General features: G+C 51.6%; 1 protein-coding gene across 1 annotated transcript in view; it reads right to left on the bottom strand.

Moving 5' to 3' along the window:
* MTPAP (mitochondrial poly(A) polymerase) overlaps positions 1-17918 on the bottom strand; it is a 68633-nt gene that overhangs the window by 36393 nt on the left and 14322 nt on the right. The window contains exons 3-4 of the mRNA XM_075315517.1: positions 16130-16348; positions 2481-2705 (exon numbers count right to left, since the gene is read on the bottom strand). Coding sequence (XP_075171632.1) covers positions 2481-2705; positions 16130-16348 — 444 coding nt within the window. The remainder of the gene's footprint in view (positions 1-2480; positions 2706-16129; positions 16349-17918) is intronic.

Genomic DNA, 17918 nt, shown 5'->3' on the forward strand with positions numbered 1-17918 from the left:
TTGTTTTGCCGACAGCCTTCTGAAGTGTTTTGGGGGCTTTAGGGTCCATTTACATAAACCGACCAAAGCTGATCAGATATATGAATGGCGATCGATGGTGATTTATTGGCCTGTTAGATAGACTGACTATAATACCATCCACACAGAACGCTCCTCCAGTTATTGCTGGTCTAAGTGTCCTTTATAAAAACCAGCAATGATGTAAATTACTGACACAGAGCTTACACTGTAGTCAACAAAGTAAGGCTAATATTACCAAGTCATATCTTCAATTACAAAATGTTTTAAAGGGAACCTGTCAGATCCAATATGCACCCAGAGCCACGAGCAGTTCTGGGTGTATATTGCTAATCCCTGCCTAACCGTCCCTGTATCTAGTAGTAGATATAAAGAGATCTTTAGAAAAAGTATTTCTAAAAATCTTTTATGATATGCTAATGAGCACAGGGACTAGTCGCAAGGACATTAGTTCCTGCGGTCATTCCACCCTCTTAGCGTGATAGCACACCCACAGGGGCGTGCTAACATGCTAATTAATGCCAACTGCCCAGCGTCATCAGGGGTGAGGTGTGCACCTGCGTCCGTCACGCCACCTCAGAATGCTAGGCTTAGGGTCAGTGTGCATGATCAGAATGCCCTGCACTTCCAGTCATGCGTACTATGAAGCCGGGTGTACGTGTCCCAGCTTCAGGGAGGTGTCTAGTGCACAGAACTGGAAGTGCCGGGACTTCTGATCATAATCACTGACCCTAAGCCCGGAGTTCAGAGGTGGCCCGACGAATACAGGTATACGTGTCACTGCCGATGATGACGCTGGTCATTGTTAGCACATGTGGGCGTGCAAACATGCTAAGAGGGTGGAATGAGCACAGGAACCAACGCCCTTGTGACTAGTCCCTGCATTAGCATAATTTTTCTAAAGATCTCTTTCTCTATGCTAGTGTATACAGGGATGGTTTGGAAGGGATTAGCAATATACACCCAGTACTGCTCATGGTTCTGGGTGCATATTACACCTGACAGGTTCCCTTTAAATTCCTTTGTGTAATTAGTTCATCTTACAAATGCTCTAATTAGACAAACAGAAGGACAAAGAGTATATGTGCAAAAATGACAAAATATTTTATTATGAAAAACCACAATAGACAGTTGTTAAAAGACAGATAAAACATCACCACAATGAATCATCTGGGGGATATATAATTACACAGTAATGACAGGGCACTTCTCAGAAAATAATCACTATATACCAAATACCCAGGAAAAATGTATGTCCTGGAGATGAAAAATGTAAGGGTATCAGAATAGTAGTTAAAGGTAGATCTGACAATCCAAGCCATATATCCAGAGTTTATTCCTAATGAGGGAATAAAATCAAGCTCTATAAACACCAAATCAGGACAATTAATTAGGTTAGGACATAAAAGTCAGTAATAGACTAACAGGTCCATTGCAAGAGCAAAATAACCACACATGAATAGTAACCTATAAAGCTCCCAGTCAAGGACTCTCCATCTTGAGAAAGCAGCCTTACCGTGCGAAACACGCGTCGATGAAGCCAAGGTTCCTCTCTGGGGGGTTTCCAGACTGAGGGTTAACCCTGCACGCACTCTGCACCCTTCCTTCCAGGTAATGACTCGTCCTTGACTGGGAGCTTTATAGGTTACTATTCATGTGTGGTTATTTTGCTCTTGCAATGGACCTTTTAGTCTATTACTGACTTTTATGTCTTAACCTAATCAATTGTCCTGGTTTGGTGTTTGTAGACCTTGATTTCATTCCCTTATTTGGAATAAACTGTCTATTGTGGTTTTTCATAATAAAATATTTTGTCATTTTTGCACATATACTCTTTGTCCTCCTGTTTGTCTAAATGTCTGAGTGGTTGGCCCATGGTGGCCACCTCTCAGCAAACCGAATTGGTTTCAATGTTGAAAATCTTGTTTCTGAAATGCTCCTATTAGAGGTCTGTACTGGTGAAGAAAAAAAAAAAAAAAGTATTATCTATACAGGATAATGCATGTCAACTTAAGTAATCTTTGTTTCCTTATGGTAATAGAGGCTTCTGGACTTCAAGTGGATTGCCTAGCAAATAACTAGGATATGTTTTTAATGCCTGATCAGTGGGGGTCTGAAGGCCAGGACCCCCCATTGTTCATTCAGAACTGGGGAAACAGTATTTCTTTGCACAGTGACATTTCCAGCCTCCCGCTGTACAAGGAACTGCAACAAAGTCCCATCAATTTAATGGGGCGGCATTGTAACTACCAGAACAGTAGGAAGCCAGAGAGAAGCTGTGCAGGAGAAAAGCAGAAGGGTCTATTTTGTTTTTAACCGAAAATGGACTAAGTTTGATATTCCAACTCAGCCATATAATTTACTTGAAGGCTGCAATATCTCACGGCCTACTGCACAGAATCAGGCACTGCGCCTGTACACGCGGACTTCAGAGCATACACTTACCATGGCCACAGTCTTACCTTTCCAGATTTATATCCTTTTATATCCTCCAAATTTAAAAACAAGTCCAAATCACAGCCCATTTTTCCAAATGAATTTACGCTGGACCCATAGAGATGCACAGAGGCTTCTGGGAAGTAAGCGGTGGCTATGTCGCTCATCAGAGAGCTGACCAAGTAGCGGAGTCTGATGCTTTCCTCGGTTAACTGGAGCTCGTCTACGAGGATATGTGCCTGGTCTTCTACCTGGTTGACAAGAAAGGATTCAGAAAAGTTCGCAAGATAAAACATATTTTCTGTAAATACCGGTAGTAGTTGTCTACACAGTCTGTAGACGTTAGGTTCTGAGCCCTATATTTGGTGGATAAGGTCGGAGTCACACTTGCGAGTGACTCGCATCGCATCACCGGGCACAGCTGCACGCTATCCTGACAGGAGCGGGTCAGCTACATGTATTTCTTTATCGTTCCTATGGGAGACCCAGACATTGGGTGTATAGCTTCTGCCTCCGGAGGACACACAAAGTACTACACTCACAAGTGTAGCTCCTCCCTCTGAGCTTATACACCCCCTGGAGAACCAGATCTAGCCAGTTCATTGCTTTGTGTTCAGGAGGCATACATCCACACATGCATTCTCATCTGATTTTTCATTTTTGGAAAGAGTTTGAAGAAAAGCGGGTCCAAGTCTGGACCCCCGGCATGTTCCTTCTCACCCCACTGTGTCGGCGGTGCTGTTAAGGTTGATTCCAAGGCTGGAGCCTTACATGCCGCGCTCCTTCACCATCCCTCGGGCTCTGGCTTGAAGTGGGAGCCAGCACGGTTCTCCATGCTTGCAGGAGACCGGTCTCCATCCGCAGCCCTTCAGGATCCTGCTGGACGGAGCACTCACCCCCAGGGACTTGGAACCCTGCGTCTCAGCAAGCTAAGTACCTGAGACGTTTATATTATGGGGGTCCCTGTATTTTATTATGGTGGGAGAGTGTGCTGAGTGAGTTTTCTGACATTTCCGGCCGGTTCTCTGGCTGTCGCCTGAGAACCGCGCCGATGGTGCCTGCGCGCCGGCCGCATCGCTCAAATTTAGGCCCCGGCTTCGCCGGAGGCCTAATTTCGATTTCACTGCCCTCGCATGTCATTCATGCAGAGGGACAGTGCGGCTCCGCCCAGCGGCTGGTTTGCACAGGGGAGAGACACTCCTCACTGAGTTCATGTCTCCTCCCCTGTAAGTCTAGTTGGCCCTCCAGTTCCCGCTCTCAGAGTTGGTCCCGCCCCCTCTCCTCGCTCCGGTGCAATTTTATCAGCGTTTTTCTCTGCGATCATCACTGGCTGCATCATCCCTGCTGAGGTGCTTGGGGGTCCGGGCTTCGGGATCTGGAGGGCACACAACACCGCTCCAGTGGTCTGGTAAGCCACAACCTCTGGTTGTGGGCCTCTGTATATACTCTCTGGGGGTCACTCTGGCAGAGCCCCCTCTTCAGCATGTCACACACGAGGAGCAAGGCTCCAAAGCTGTATTCAGTATGCTATGCATGTAAGCTCATACTGCCCGAACCGAGCACCTATCCACATTGTGATGCCTGCTCTAACCTGGCGGTGCCTCAGCCTGGAATCGCACCCCCAGTGGTCTCTCAGGCTGCTCCTGCTCCTGTGGCTGAACCCCTGGCTTGGGTAGAATCCTTAACCAGGTCTATCTCCCAGTCTTTTGCTGACTCCATGGGACAGCTGTCCCGGACTTTGCTGAACATGCATCAGCCCCCTTCACAGGGTGCCTCTGCTGCTAGGGCTCTCTCAGCGGAGCTCACAGAGGATTCATCATCTGGTCCCAGAGCCCGTCCTCCTAAGAGGAGACGCAGGGCTCCATCTCCTTCCTCGTCCCGTGCCTCTGTTTCAGAGGCTGACTCGCAGGACGAGGAGAATGCCTTTACAGGGGGCTCGGAGGCTACCTCCATGTGTCCCATTGATCTGTCCGAAAGTGACTCAGATGTTAGTGACTTGATTGCGTCCATTAATTCTGTACTGGACCTCAATCCGCCAGTATCAGAGGAGCAACCCTCTCTGGCAGAAAAGCACCAGTTTACCTTGCCTAAGAGGACAAAGAGTGTGTTCTTTAATCACTCCAGTTTTCAGGCCGCTGTGTCCAAGTCTAGGGCCTGTCCTGACAAACGCTTCCCGAAGCGTGGCTCTGATGACCGTTTTCCCTTTCCACCTGAGGTGGTCAAAGAGTGGGCTCATTCACCAAAAGGTAGACCCCCCGGTATCTAGACTCTCAGCCCGGACCGTGGTATCAGTAGCTGATGGCACCTCGCTTAAGGATTCCACTGACCGCCAGGTTGACCTTCTGGCCAAATCTGTATATGAGGCGGCAGGGGCCTCGTTCTCCCCATCTTTTGCAGCAGTGTGGGCTCTCAAAGCCATCTCTGCTTCTCTGGAGGAGATGCATTCTCCCTCTACAGGGAATCTATGCCTGAAATGGTTGCCTTAACTTCCCAAGCTTCGGCTTTTTCATCCTATGCCATGTCTGCCATGCTGGAGGCTTCTCACCGCACTGCGGTGGCTTCGGCTAATTCCCTCGCTATCCGCAGGATCTTGTGGCTCCAAGAGTGGAAGGCAGATGCTTCTTCAAAGAAGTACCTTGCTGGGCTCCATTTTGCTGGGTCCAGGCTATTCGGTGAACAACTGGATGAAATTATTAAGGAAGCTACTGGCGGGAAGAGTACTTCCATGCCACAAACCAAAACCAGGAAACCTGTCCAGGGTAGGAACCAGTCGAGGTTTCGTTCCTCCAACTGGTCGTCCTCTAAGCCCTCGGCCTCGTCCACTAACTCAGCAAAGGACCGAAAATCCAACTGGCGCACAAAGGCGCGTCCACAGAAGACCGCAGGAGCTACCACTAAGTCAGCCTCCTCTTGACTATCTGTCCGCGCCAGCAACGTCCTTAGTCGGTGGCAGGCTCTCCCACTTTGGAGACGCGTGGTTTCAACACGTCTCCGATCAGTGGGTGCGGGATGTCATCTCCCACGGCTACAGGATAGAATTCTCGTCCAGCCAGCCAAACAGATTTTTTCTGTCAACTCCCCCCTGCTCCAAGGCCGCCGCCTTCTCTCAGGCCGTGGCATCCTTGCAGGCCGACGGAGTAATTATACCGGTTCCCGCCCGGGAACGGTTCAGAGGTTTCTACTCAAATCTCTTCCTAGTCCCCAAAAAGGACGGTTCCTTCCGGCCCATATTGGATCTCAAGCTTCTCAACAAGCATGTTCAGGTGCAGCATTTTTGCATGGAGTCTCTGCGGTCAGTCATTGCCTCAATGACCCAAGGGGATTTCCTGGCATCCATCGACATCAGAGATACCTATCTGCATGTGCCAATTGCAGTTTCTCACAAGCGTTGGCTACGTTTTGCAATCGGAGAGGAACATTTCTAGTTCGTGGCTCTCCCCTTCGGGTTAGCCACGGCCCCTCGGGTATTCACCAAAGTCATGGCAGCAGTGATTGAGGTTCTGCACCTCCAGGGGTTGGCAGTGATCCCTTACCTGGACGACCTTCTAATCAAGGCTTCATCCAGCGCAGACTGTCAGCGGAGTGTCTCGCTCACTCTCGCCACTCTAGCCCAATTCGGGTGGCTGGTCAATCTTCCCAAATCCACTCTGACTCCGACCCAGAGTCTCACGTACCTAGGGATGCAGTTCGAGACTCTGCCGGCGCTTGTGAAGTTGCCCTTGATCAAACAGCAGTCCCTCCAACTGGCGGTGCGCTCTCTGCTGAGGCCCCGCCGTTATTCCATCAGGCACCTGATGCAGGTGCTGGGTCAGATGGTGGCGTCAATGGAGGCTGTTCCCTTTGCCCAGTTCCATCTGCGTCCTCTGCAGCTGGACATTCTCCGCTGTTGGGACAAGCGGCCTTCCTCCTTGCACAGGTTAGTGGCTCTGTCGCCACAGACCAGGAGCTCTCTTCAGTGGTGGCTTCGGCCCCTCTCTCTGTCTCAGGGACGCTCCTTCCTGGCTCCGTCCTGGGTGGTTCTCACCACGGATGCCAATCTATCCGGCTGGGGAGCGGTATGTCTCCACCACCGAGCACAGGGCACTTGGACTCCGTCCGAGTCAGCCCTCTCGATCAATGTGCTGGAAACCAGAGCCGTGCTCCTGGCTCTCCTAGCCTTTCACCATCTATTGGCGGGCAAGCACATCCGAGTCCAGTCAGACAACGCGACAGCGGTTGCCTACATCAATCACCAAGGCGGGACACGCAGTCGCCTGACAATGTTGGAGGTACAACGTATCCTTCAATGGATGGAGGACTCCAAGTCCACCATATCCGCAGTCCACATCCCAGGCGTGGAAAACTGGGAGGCAGATTATCTCAGCCGTCAAACCGTGGACAGTGGCGAGTGGTCCCTGCATCCGGCAGTGTTTCAGTCAATCTGCCGCAAGTGGGGCACTCCGGACGTGGACCTAATGGCATCCCGTCACAACAACAAAGTTCCCGTTTACGTAGCTCGCTCCCACAATCCTCAGGCCTTCGCAGCGGACGCTCTGGTTCAAGACTGGTCCCAGTTTCGTCTGTCCTACGTGTTTCCCCCTCTAGCTCTCTTGCCCAGAGTCCTGCGCAAGATCAGAATGGAGGGCCGTCGGGTCATCCTCATTGCTCCGGACTGGCCCAGGCGAGCTTGGTACTCAGACCTGCTCCATCTGTCCGTAGAGGCGCCGTGGCATCTTCCGGACCGTCCAGACCTTCTCTCACAAGGTCCGTTTTTCCGCCAGAATTCTGCGGCTCTCAGATTGACGGCGTGGCTCTTGATTCCTGGATCTTGACGGCTTCTGGTATTCCTCCTGAAGTCATTTCCACCATAACTCGGGCTCGGAAGTCTTCCTCGGCCAAGATCTATCACAGGACCTGGAAGATTTTCCTGTCCTGGTGTCGTTCTTCTGGCCATGCTCCTTGGCCTTTTTCCTTGCCGACCCTTCTGTCCTTTTTACAGTCTGGTCTGCAGCTAGGACTGTCCCTCAATTCTCTCAAGGGACAAGTCTCGGCTCTGTCAGTGCTGTTCCAGCGGCGTATCGCCCGGCTGGCTCAGGTCCGCACCTTCATGCAGGGCGCGTCTCACATCCTTCCGCCTTACCGGCGCCCCTTGGATCCCTGGGACCTCAATTTAGTCCTCACGGCCTTGCAGAAACCCCCCTTTGAGCCTCTTAGGGAGGTTCCTTTGTTTCGTCTTTCACAGAAAGTGGTCTTTCTAGTGGCCATAACTTCCCTCAGGAGAGTCTCTGATTTGGCTGCGCTCTCTTCTGAGTCACCTTTTTTGGTTTTTCATCAAGACAAGGTGGTTCTCCGTCCGACCCCGGACTTTCTCCCTAAGGTGGTTTCTCCTTTCCACCTTAACCAGGACATTACCCTGCCTTCCTTTTGTCCGGCTCCTGTTCATCGCTTTGAAAAGGCGTTGAATACTCTGGATCTGGTGCGGGCGCTCCGGATCTATGTGTCTCGCACCGCAGCTCTTAGGCGGTGCACCTCTCTTTTTGTGCTAACCACAGGTCGGCGTAAGGGCCTCTCTGCTTCTAAGCCGACCTTAGCCCGTTGGATTAGGTCGACCGTTTCAGATGCCTACCAGGGTTCTCAGGTGCCTCCCCCGCCGGGGATCAAGGCACACTCGACCAGAGCTGTCGGTGCCTCTTGGGCTTTCAGGCACCAGGCTACGGCTCTGCAAGTCTGTCAGGCTGCCACTTGGACTAGCCTGCATACCTTCTCGAAGCACTACCAAGTGCATGCTCATGCTTCGGCAGATGCGAGCTTGGGCAGACGCATCCTTCAGGCGGCTGTCGCCCACTTGTGAAGTTAGGCTCTGCCTACTTCTCACTTTTTCTGTTTATTCCCACCCATGGACTGCTTTGAGACGTCCCAATGTCTGGGTCTCCCATAGGAACGATAAAGAAGAAGGGAATTTTGTTTACTTACCATAAATTCCTTTTCTTCTAGCTCCAATTGGGAGACCCAGACAATTGGGTGTATAGCTATGCCTCCGGAGGCCACACAAAGTATTACACTAAAAGTGTAAAGCCCCTCCCCTTCTGCCTATACACCCCCCGTGCTCCCACGGGCTCCTCAGTTTTGGTGCAAAAGCAAGAAGGAGGAAAAAATTATAAACTGGTTTAAAGTAAATTCAATCCGAAGGAATATCGGAGAACTGAAACCATTCAACATGAACAACATGTGTACACAAAAAAACAGGGGCGGGAGCTGGGTCTCCCAATTGGAGCTAGAAGAAAAGGAATTTACGGTAAGTAAACAAAATTCCCTTCTTCTTTGTCGCTCCATTGGGAGACCCAGACAATTGGGACGTCCAAAAGCAGTCCCTGGGTGAGTAAATAATACCTCATAATAGAGCCGTAACGGCTCCGTCCTACAGGTGGGCAACCGCCGCCTGAAGGACTTGCCTACCTAGGCTGGCATCTGCCGAAGCATAGGTATGCACCTGATAGTGTTTCGTGAAAGTGTGCAGACTCGACCAGGTAGCTGCCTGACACACCTGCTGAGCCGTAGCCTGGTGTCGCAAGGCCCAGGACGCTCCCACGGCCCTGGTAGAATGGGCCTTCAGCCCTGAGGGAACCGGAAGCCCCGAGGAACGATAAGCTTCGAGAATTGGTTCCTTGATCCACCGAGCCAGGGTTGATTTGGAAGCTTGTGTCCCTTTACGCTGGCCAGCGACAAGGACAAAGAGTGCATCCGAGCGGCGCAGGGGCGCCGTACGAGAAATGTAGACTCTGAGTGCTCTCACCAGATCTAACAAGTGCAAATCCTTTTCACACTGGTGAACTGGATGAGGGCAAAAAGAAGGTAAGGAGATATCCTGATTGAGGTGAAAGGAGGATACCACCTTAGGGAGGAATTCCGGAACCGGACGCAGAACCACCTTGTCCTGGTGAAACACCAGGAAAGGAGCTTTGCAGGACAACGCTGCTAGCTCAGACACTCTCCGAAGTGAAGTGACTGCTACTAGGAAAACCACTTTCTGCGAAAGGCGTGCGAGAGAAATATCCCTCATTGGCTCGAACGGTGGTTTCTGAAGAACCATCAGCACCCTGTTCAGATCCCAGGGTTCTAACTGACGCTTGTAAGGAGGGACGATGTGACAAACCCCTTGCAGGAATGTGCGTACCTGTGGAAGTCTGGCCAGGCGCTTCTGAAAAAACACAGAGAGCGCAGAGACTTGTCCCTTAAGGGAGCCGAGCAACAAACCCTTTTCCAATCCGGATTGAAGAAAGGACAGAAAAGTGGGCAAGGCAAATGGCCAGGGAGAAAAACCCTGAGCAGAGCACCACGACAGGAATATTTTCCACGTCCTGTGGTAGATCTTGGCGGACGTTGGTTTCCTAGCCTGTCTCATAGTGGCAATGACCTCTTGAGATAATCCTGAAGACGCTAAGATCCAGGACTCAATGGCCACACAGTCAGGTTGAGGGCCGCTGAATTCAGATGGAAAAACGGCCCTTGAGACAGCAAGTCTGGTCGGTCTGGTAGTGCCCACGGTTGGCCGACCGTGAGATGCCACAGATCCGGGTACCACGACCTCCTCGGCCAGTCTGGAGCGACGAGGATGGCGCGGCGGCAGTCGGCCCTGATCTTGCGTAACACTCTGGGCAACAGTGCCAGAGGAGGAAACACATAAGGGAGTTGAAACTGCGACCAATCCTGAACTAAGGCGTCTGCCGCCAGAGCTCTGTGATCGTGAGATCGTGCCATGAATGCCGTGACCTTGTTGTTGTGCCGGGACGCCATTAGGTCGACGTCCGGCATCCCCCAGCGGCAACAGATCTCCTGAAACACGTCCGGGTGAAGGGACCATTCCCCTGCGTCCATGCCCTGGCGACTGAGAAAGTCTGCTTCCCAGTTTTCCACGCCCGGGATGTGAACTGCGGAGATGGTGGAGGCCGTGGCTTCCACCCACATCAAAATCCGCCGGACTTCCTGGAAGGCTTGCCGACTGCGTGTTCCCCCTTGGTGGTTGATGTAAGCCACCGCTGTGGAGTTGTCCGACTGAATTCGGATCTGCTTGCCTTCCAGCCACTGCTGGAACGCTTTTAGGGCAAGATACACTGCCCTGATCTCCAGAACATTGATCTGAAGTGAGGACTCTTGCTGAGTCCACGTACCCTGAGCCCTGTGGTGGAGGAAGACTGCTCCCCACCCTGACAGACTCGCGTCCGTCGTGACCACCGCCCAGGATGGGGGTAGGAAGGATTTCCCCTTCGATAATGAAGTGGGAAGAAGCCACCACCGAAGGGAAGCTTTGGTTGCCTGAGAGAGAGAGACGTTCCTGTCTAGGGACGTCGGCTTCCTGTCCCATTTTCGTAGGATGTCCCATTGAAGAGGACGCAGGTGAAACTGCGCGAAAGGGACTGCCTCCATTGCTGCCACCATCTTCCCCAGGAAGTGCATGAGGCGCCTCAAGGGGTGTGACTGACCTTGAAGGAGAGATTGCAACCCTGTCTGCAGTGACCGCTGTTTGTTCAGCGGAAGCTTCACTATCGCTGGAAGAGTATGAAACTCCATGCCAAGATATGTCAGCGATTGGACCGGTGTCAGATTTGACTTTGGAAAATTGATGATCCACCCGAAACTCTGGAGAGTCTCCAGAGTAACGTTGAGGCTGTGTTGGCATGCCTCTTGAGAGGGTGCCTTGACCAGCAGATCGTCTAAGTAAGGTATCACCGAGTGACCCTGAGAGTGGAGGACCGCAACTACTGTAGCCATGACCTTGGTGAAAACCCTTGGGGCTGTCGCCAGGCCGAACGGCAGTGCCGCGAACTGAAGGTGTTCGTCTCCCATGGCGAAGCGCAGGAAGCGCTGATGCTCTGGAGCAATCGGTACGTGGAGATAAGCATCCTTGATATCGATCGATGCAAGGAAATCTCCTTGGGACATTGAGGCGATGACGGAGCGGAGGGATTCCATCCGGAACCGCCTGGTCTTTACGTGTTTGTTGAGCAGTTTTAGGTCCAGAACAGGACGGAAAGATCCGTCCTTCTTTGGAACCACAAACAGGTTGGAGTAAAAACCGTGACCCTGTTGCTGATGAGGAACCGGGACCACCACTCCTTCTGCCTTCAGAGTGCCCACCGCCTGCAGAAGAGCATCGGCTCGCTCGGGAGGCGGAGATGTTCTGAAGAATCGAGTCGGAGGACGAGAGCTGAACTCTATCCTGTAACCGTGAGACAAAATGTCTCTCACCCAACGGTCTTTTACCTGTGGCAGCCAGGTGTCGCAAAAGCGGGAGAGCCTGCCACCGACCGAGGATGCGGTGTGAGGAGGCCGTAAGTCATGAGGAAGCCGCCTTGGTAGCGGCACCTCCGGCGGTCTTTTTAGGGCGTGACTTAGACCGCCATGAATCGGAGTTCCTCTGATCCTTCTGGGGCCTTTTGGACGAGGAGAATTGGGACCTGCCCGCACCCCGAAAGGACCGAAACCTCGACTGTCCCCTCCTCTGTTGGGATGTGTTTGGTTTGGCCTGGGGTAAGGATGTTTCCTTTCCCTTGGATTGTTTGATGATTTCATCCAATCTCTCACCAAACAAACGGTCGCCAGAAAATGGCAGACTGGTTAAGCACTTTTTGGAAGCAGAATCTGCCTTCCATTCCCGTAGCCACAAGGCCCTGCGTATTGCCACCGAATTGGCAGATGCTACCGCCGTACGGCTCGCAGAGTCCAGGACAGCATTAATAGCGTAGGACGCAAATGCCGACGTTTGAGAGGTTATGGACGCCACCTGCGGCGCAGACGTACGTGTGAGTGCGTCAATTTGCGCTTGACCCGCAGAGATAGCTTGGAGTGCCCATACGGCTGCGAATGCTGGAGCAAAAGACGCGCCGATAGCTTCATAGATGGATTTCAACCAGAGCTCCATCTGTCTGTCAGTGGCATCCTTGAGTGAAGCCCCATCTTCAACTGCAACTATGGATCTAGCCGCCAGTCTGGAGATTGGAGGATCCACCTTGGGACACTGAGTCCAGCCCTTGACCACGTCAGGGGGGAAGGGATAACGTGTATCCTTAAGGCGCTTTGAAAAACGCTTATCTGGACAAGCTCGGTGTTTCTGGACTGCCTCTCTGAAGTCAGAGTGGTCCAGAAACATACTCGTTGTACGCTTGGGAAACCTGAAACGGAATTTCTCCTGCTGAGAAGCTGACTCCTCTACTGGAGGAGCTGAAGGAGAAATATCCAACATTTGATTGATGGACGCGATAAGATCATTCACTATGGCGTCCCCATCAGGAGTATCAAGGTTGAGAGCGGCCTCAGGATCAGAATCCTGATCAGCTACCTCCGCTTCATCATACAGAGAGTCCTCCCGCTGAGACCCTGAACAATGTGATGATGTCGAGGGAAATTCCCAGCGAGCTCGCTTAGGCGGTCTGGGGCTGCGGTCCGTGTCAGAGACCTCACCCTGGGATCTATGAGACACACCGGAAGAACATTGTTGTTCCGAATGAGGGGGACCAGGGAGCAATGATTCCCCAGTGCCCATGGCCTGAGGTACTGGTCTGGACTGCAAAGCTTCTAATATCTTAGCCATAGTCTCAGAAAGTCTTTCAGTAAAAACTGCAAACTCTGTCCCTGTCACCTGGACAGTGTTAGCAGGTGGTTCCTCCTGGGCCACCCTTAGCAGAGGCTCCGGCTGAGTAAGTGCCACAGGGGCCGAGCATTGCACACAATGAGGGTCAGTGGAACCTGCCGGCAGTATAGCCGTACATGCGGCGCAGGCAGCATAGTAAGTCTGTGCTTTGGCACCCTTGCTTCTTGTGGACGACATGCTGTTGTCTCCTCTGAGCAATCCAGGAGGGTATATAGCCAAAAATAAACCGTGCACCATACAGTGTAAAGTATAGCCTATAATCATATAATCTATAAGTACACTTCTGCACTAGTGGGGCCAGCACCTCAGGTGCTGCTTACCGCCCGCTCAAAGCGGTTGTGTTGTCACCAGAATCCCTGCCTGGGTCTCCCTGAGCTTGTCTCCCCTCTCCAGCGTCAGAAGAGCTGACAGGAATGGCTGCCGGCGTCCTGAGGAGAGGAGGGGGCCGTGGGCGTGCCCTAGAAAGTGCGGGAATCTGGTGCCCCACTGTGCACAGTGAGGGGGGTGGAGTATGCAAAGAATGTTCCAGCCCCAGTGCTGACGTCCTGTACAGCGTCCCGCCCTTCCCCTGACTGGCAGGCCTGGGGGCAGGAAAAAAGTGAGACTAGGCCGCAAAAGCCGGGGACTAAAGTTATAAGCGCGGCCGGCGTATGAGCGCGGTCGGCGCGGTAGTCCCCGGCGTACTAACATTCCCAGTCGCGCTGCAGTGTGAAATGGCAGCGCGCGGTCAGCGCGGTAGTCCCCAGTAACACTAACACACCCAGCCACGCTGCAGTGTGTGATGGCACAAGCGCGGTCAGCGCTGCGGTCCCCGGCGCACTAACACACCCAGCAATGCTGGAGTGTTCCTGTGCGCTGTCCCTACGGGGACACAGAGTACCTCAAAGTAGCAGGGCCTTGTCCCTGACGATACTCGGCTCCTATCCAGCAGAGTCCCCAGGAGCTGTGGATGGAGCACGGTCCCCTGTGCCTGGAGACCGATTAGGATCCCACTTCACCCAGAGCCCTAAGGGGATGGGGAAGGAAAACAGCATGTGGGCTCCAGCCTCCGTACCCGCAATGGGTACCTCAACCTTAACAACACCGCCGACAAGAGTGGGGTGAGAAGGGAGCATGCTGGGGGCCCTGTTATGGGCCCTCTTTTCTTCCATCCGACATAGTCAGCAGCTGCTGCTGACTAAGCTGTGGAGCTATGCGTGGATGTCTTCGCACAAAGCATGAAAACTGAGGAGCCCGTGGGAGCACGGGGGGTGTATAGGCAGAAGGGGAGGGGCTTTACACTTTTAGTGTAATACTTTGTGTGGCCTCCGGAGGCATAGCTATACACCCAATTGTCTGGGTCTCCCAATGGAGCGACAAAGAAAAAGAGAATTTTGTTTACTTACCGTAAATTCTTTTTCTTATAGTTGCGTATTGGGAGACCCAGCACCCTCCCTGTTGCCTGTTGGCAGTTTCTTGTTCCGCGTGTTATCACCGGCTGTTGTCGTAGACAGAGGCTCCGGTTGTTCCGGTTCTTGCTCTGTTTTTACTTGTGGGTGGCTATTCTCCTTCAGCTTTTGCACTAAACTGGCTAGATCTGGTTTCTCCAGGGGGTGTATAAGCTCAGAGGGAGGAGCTACACTTTTGAGTGTAGTACTTTGTGTGTCCTCCGGAGGCAGAAGCTATACACCCAATGTCTGGGTCTCCCAATACGGAACTATAAAAAAAAGAATTTACGGTAAGTAAACAAAATTCTCTTTTTCTATGCAGCGGAGACGCTCCTGCCCGGAGAACATCAGGCCGTGCCTAGTGATGCGATGCGAGACACTCACAAGTGTGACTCGGGCCTAAGAGAGAGAATTTCCTAGTGAATACATCAGACATATCCTTAGGATTCCCGGTCACTTGAAAGAGGTCAAAGACTGTTCTTTGCAAGAATTTTCAGCATGTTAGGTGTAAGGCTTAAATACAAGCCCTAAGGCCTCGTTGCAGTTCAATGATGAAGTGTACATGCAGCTAAAAAAGTAAAAAGAATATTTCAGGACACTTCATTATAGAAAGCAGGCACCCCAAAAAAGAAACCAAATGCTGAACGAGAGGACCTGCAGTGGAACACATCAAGGACCTGCGGTGTAATATAAACCCACACACATCAGATGGCACACACAATCACACATATCGCACGCACACAGGATGCGGTGGAACACATTGATGCATTCCACAGCAGGTCCTCGCACACCACTGCACTGTGTATCAGGTTCCTCTGCAAGCTGGAAGCAATCGGTATCGCCAGATGTGGTGTGTGCGCGATTGTGTGCGCGCGCCGCACATGCTCTATCTGATGTGTATGTGTGCGATCTAGTACGTGTATGAGTGTGTGCGTGCGATCTCATGTGCATGAGTGTCAGCCAGAAGCAGGGGAAGACCGCATAGAGCATATCTGCTTGGAGCAAAAGCTGAAGAGCGCGGGAGGACCTGAGGGTGATGCAAACGTCCGAGGTCGAAAGGGGGGGGGGGTTCGTAAACTTCCCCCAACCATGCCCTGCATGATGCATTTACAATATAGGTTTATCGAGCGTCAGAACGAGGTCCCATAGGCTTAAAGTTGTAAAAGGATCCCGGGGAAGACAGCAGTACGGGAGTATATCAATTTATTTAGTGAAGAAAAAAAAAAAAAAAAAAACAGTTATTGGGAGGGTTTCTTTAACACTTGAAAATTGATTTTCAGGACCTGATCAAGAGAATAGGTCAGTAATCTGTGGCAGTCTGATTGGGATCCTAAGAACTTCATCCTCCCTTCTAGCACCCAGGGATCCGCTTTTCATTATCCCACCTGGCACGACACAAGTGACATTGCACCAGGCTGAAAAGCTGTGGATGCTGAGAGGTAGGAGGGGGTTTATCAGGGCCCCCCATCCAATGGTCATAGATTATTGCCATGATCAACAAAATAGGTCCTAGGAATCGATGTAGACCAACTCTCCTCGATTATGTGAACATTCTTTGTCTTTTACACTACTCCTATAAATCGCTAGAACGCAGAACGAGGGTTTTGCATTTTTAACTTACGTTCTCGGCGGTGTATAATTTCTCTATTAGATTGTTCATTGGCATACAGGACTGCGGCCAACATTTTGGGAACTGCTGACTCACATCTGTAGTCTTTACTTTGATGTATCTGGATTTATACGGCACTACGTATACATCCTCATCGCTGGGGATCTTGGTTCCTGATAGAAGAGATTCTATACTTTGTTGATCCACAAACTCCACAACGGCGTGAGTGCCCTAGAAGAAAACACGAGGAAGAAACAGAAAACAAGTATGAAGGACACATACAAGATACACCAACGACAAAGAGAGTGATGGGGCCAGGGCATGCGGGGTACCAGCCAGTATAGCTTGTATACCTTTATTTCAACTGTATGGAAAAGTGTTGATTATCCTCCCTTTAGAAGGAATCCTTGACATACATCAGGTTTTTGGAATCGCAGCTGATGCTTGGAGATTTCCCGCAATGTGTGTTTACTGTAAACCTGAACACAATGGGCCTGATTTATCAAAGCTTTCAAGCCAGAATTCAGGTGTAAAAGCTTTGAAATGTTGCAACTTTTAAGTTGCGCCTAACTTTTGGCGTTTTTACAAATGTTTCTCCCAGGTCTGACAAAATGGGTGGGATGGGGCGTGAGATAACAGCTTGTCTAAAGGTCCAGTCACACTAAGCAACTTACCAGCGATCCCAACAACGATAGGGATCGCTGGTAAGTTGCTAGGAGGTTGCTGGTGAGATGTCACACTGCAACGCTCCAGCGATCCCACCAGCAACCTGACCTGGCAGGGATCGCTGGAGCGTGGCTACACAAGTTGCTGGTGAGCTCACCAGCAACCAGTGACCAGCCCCCAGCGCTGCGTGGAAGATGCTAAGCTTGGTAACTAAGGTAAATATCGGGTAACCAACCCGATATTTACCTTGGTTACCACCGCACGGAGCTACACGTGCAGAGAGCAGGGAGCAGCGCACACTGAGCGCTGGCTCCCTGCTCTCCTAGTTACAGCACACATCGGGTTAATTACAGGATGTGTGCTGCAGCTACATGTGCACAGAGCAGGGAGCAGCGCACACTGCTTAGCGCTGGCTCCCTGCTCTCCTAGTTACAGCACACATGGGGTTAATTAACCCGATGTGTGCTGCAGCTAAATGTGCACAGAGCAGGGAGCAGCGCACACTGAGCGCTGGCTCCTTGCTCTCCTAGTTACAGCACACATGGGGTTAATTTCCCGATGTGTGCTGCAGCTAAATGTGCACAGAGCAGGGAGCAGCGCACACTGAGCGCTGGTTCCCTGCTCTCCTAGTTACAGCACACATCGGGTTAATTACCCGATGTGTACTGCAGCTAAATGTGCACAGAGCAGGGAGCAGCGCACAATGCTTAGCACTGGCTCCCTGCTCTCCTAGTTACAGCACACATGGGGTTAATTTCCCGATGTGTGCTGTAGCTACATGTGTACAGAGCAGGAGCCGGCACTGACAGTGAGAGCAGCGGAGGCTGGTATCAAAGGTAAATATCGGGTAACCAAGGACAGGGCTTCTTGGTTACCCGATGTTTACATTGGTTACCAGCCTCCGCAGAAGCCGGCTCCTGCTCCTGCACATTTAGTTGTTGCTGTCTCGCTGTCACACACAGCGATCTGTGCTTCACAGCGGGACAGCAACAACTAAAAAATGGCCCAGGACATTCAGCAACAACCAACGACCTCACAGCAGGGGCCAGGTTGTTGCTGGATGTCACACACAGCGACATCGCTAGCAACGTCACAAAAGTTGTTCGTTAGCAGCGATGTTGCTAGCGATGTTGCT

The sequence above is a fragment of the Anomaloglossus baeobatrachus genome, chromosome 6 (assembly GCF_048569485.1).
Source record: "Anomaloglossus baeobatrachus isolate aAnoBae1 chromosome 6, aAnoBae1.hap1, whole genome shotgun sequence".
In the NCBI taxonomy this organism is placed as follows: Eukaryota; Metazoa; Chordata; class Amphibia; order Anura; family Aromobatidae; genus Anomaloglossus; species Anomaloglossus baeobatrachus.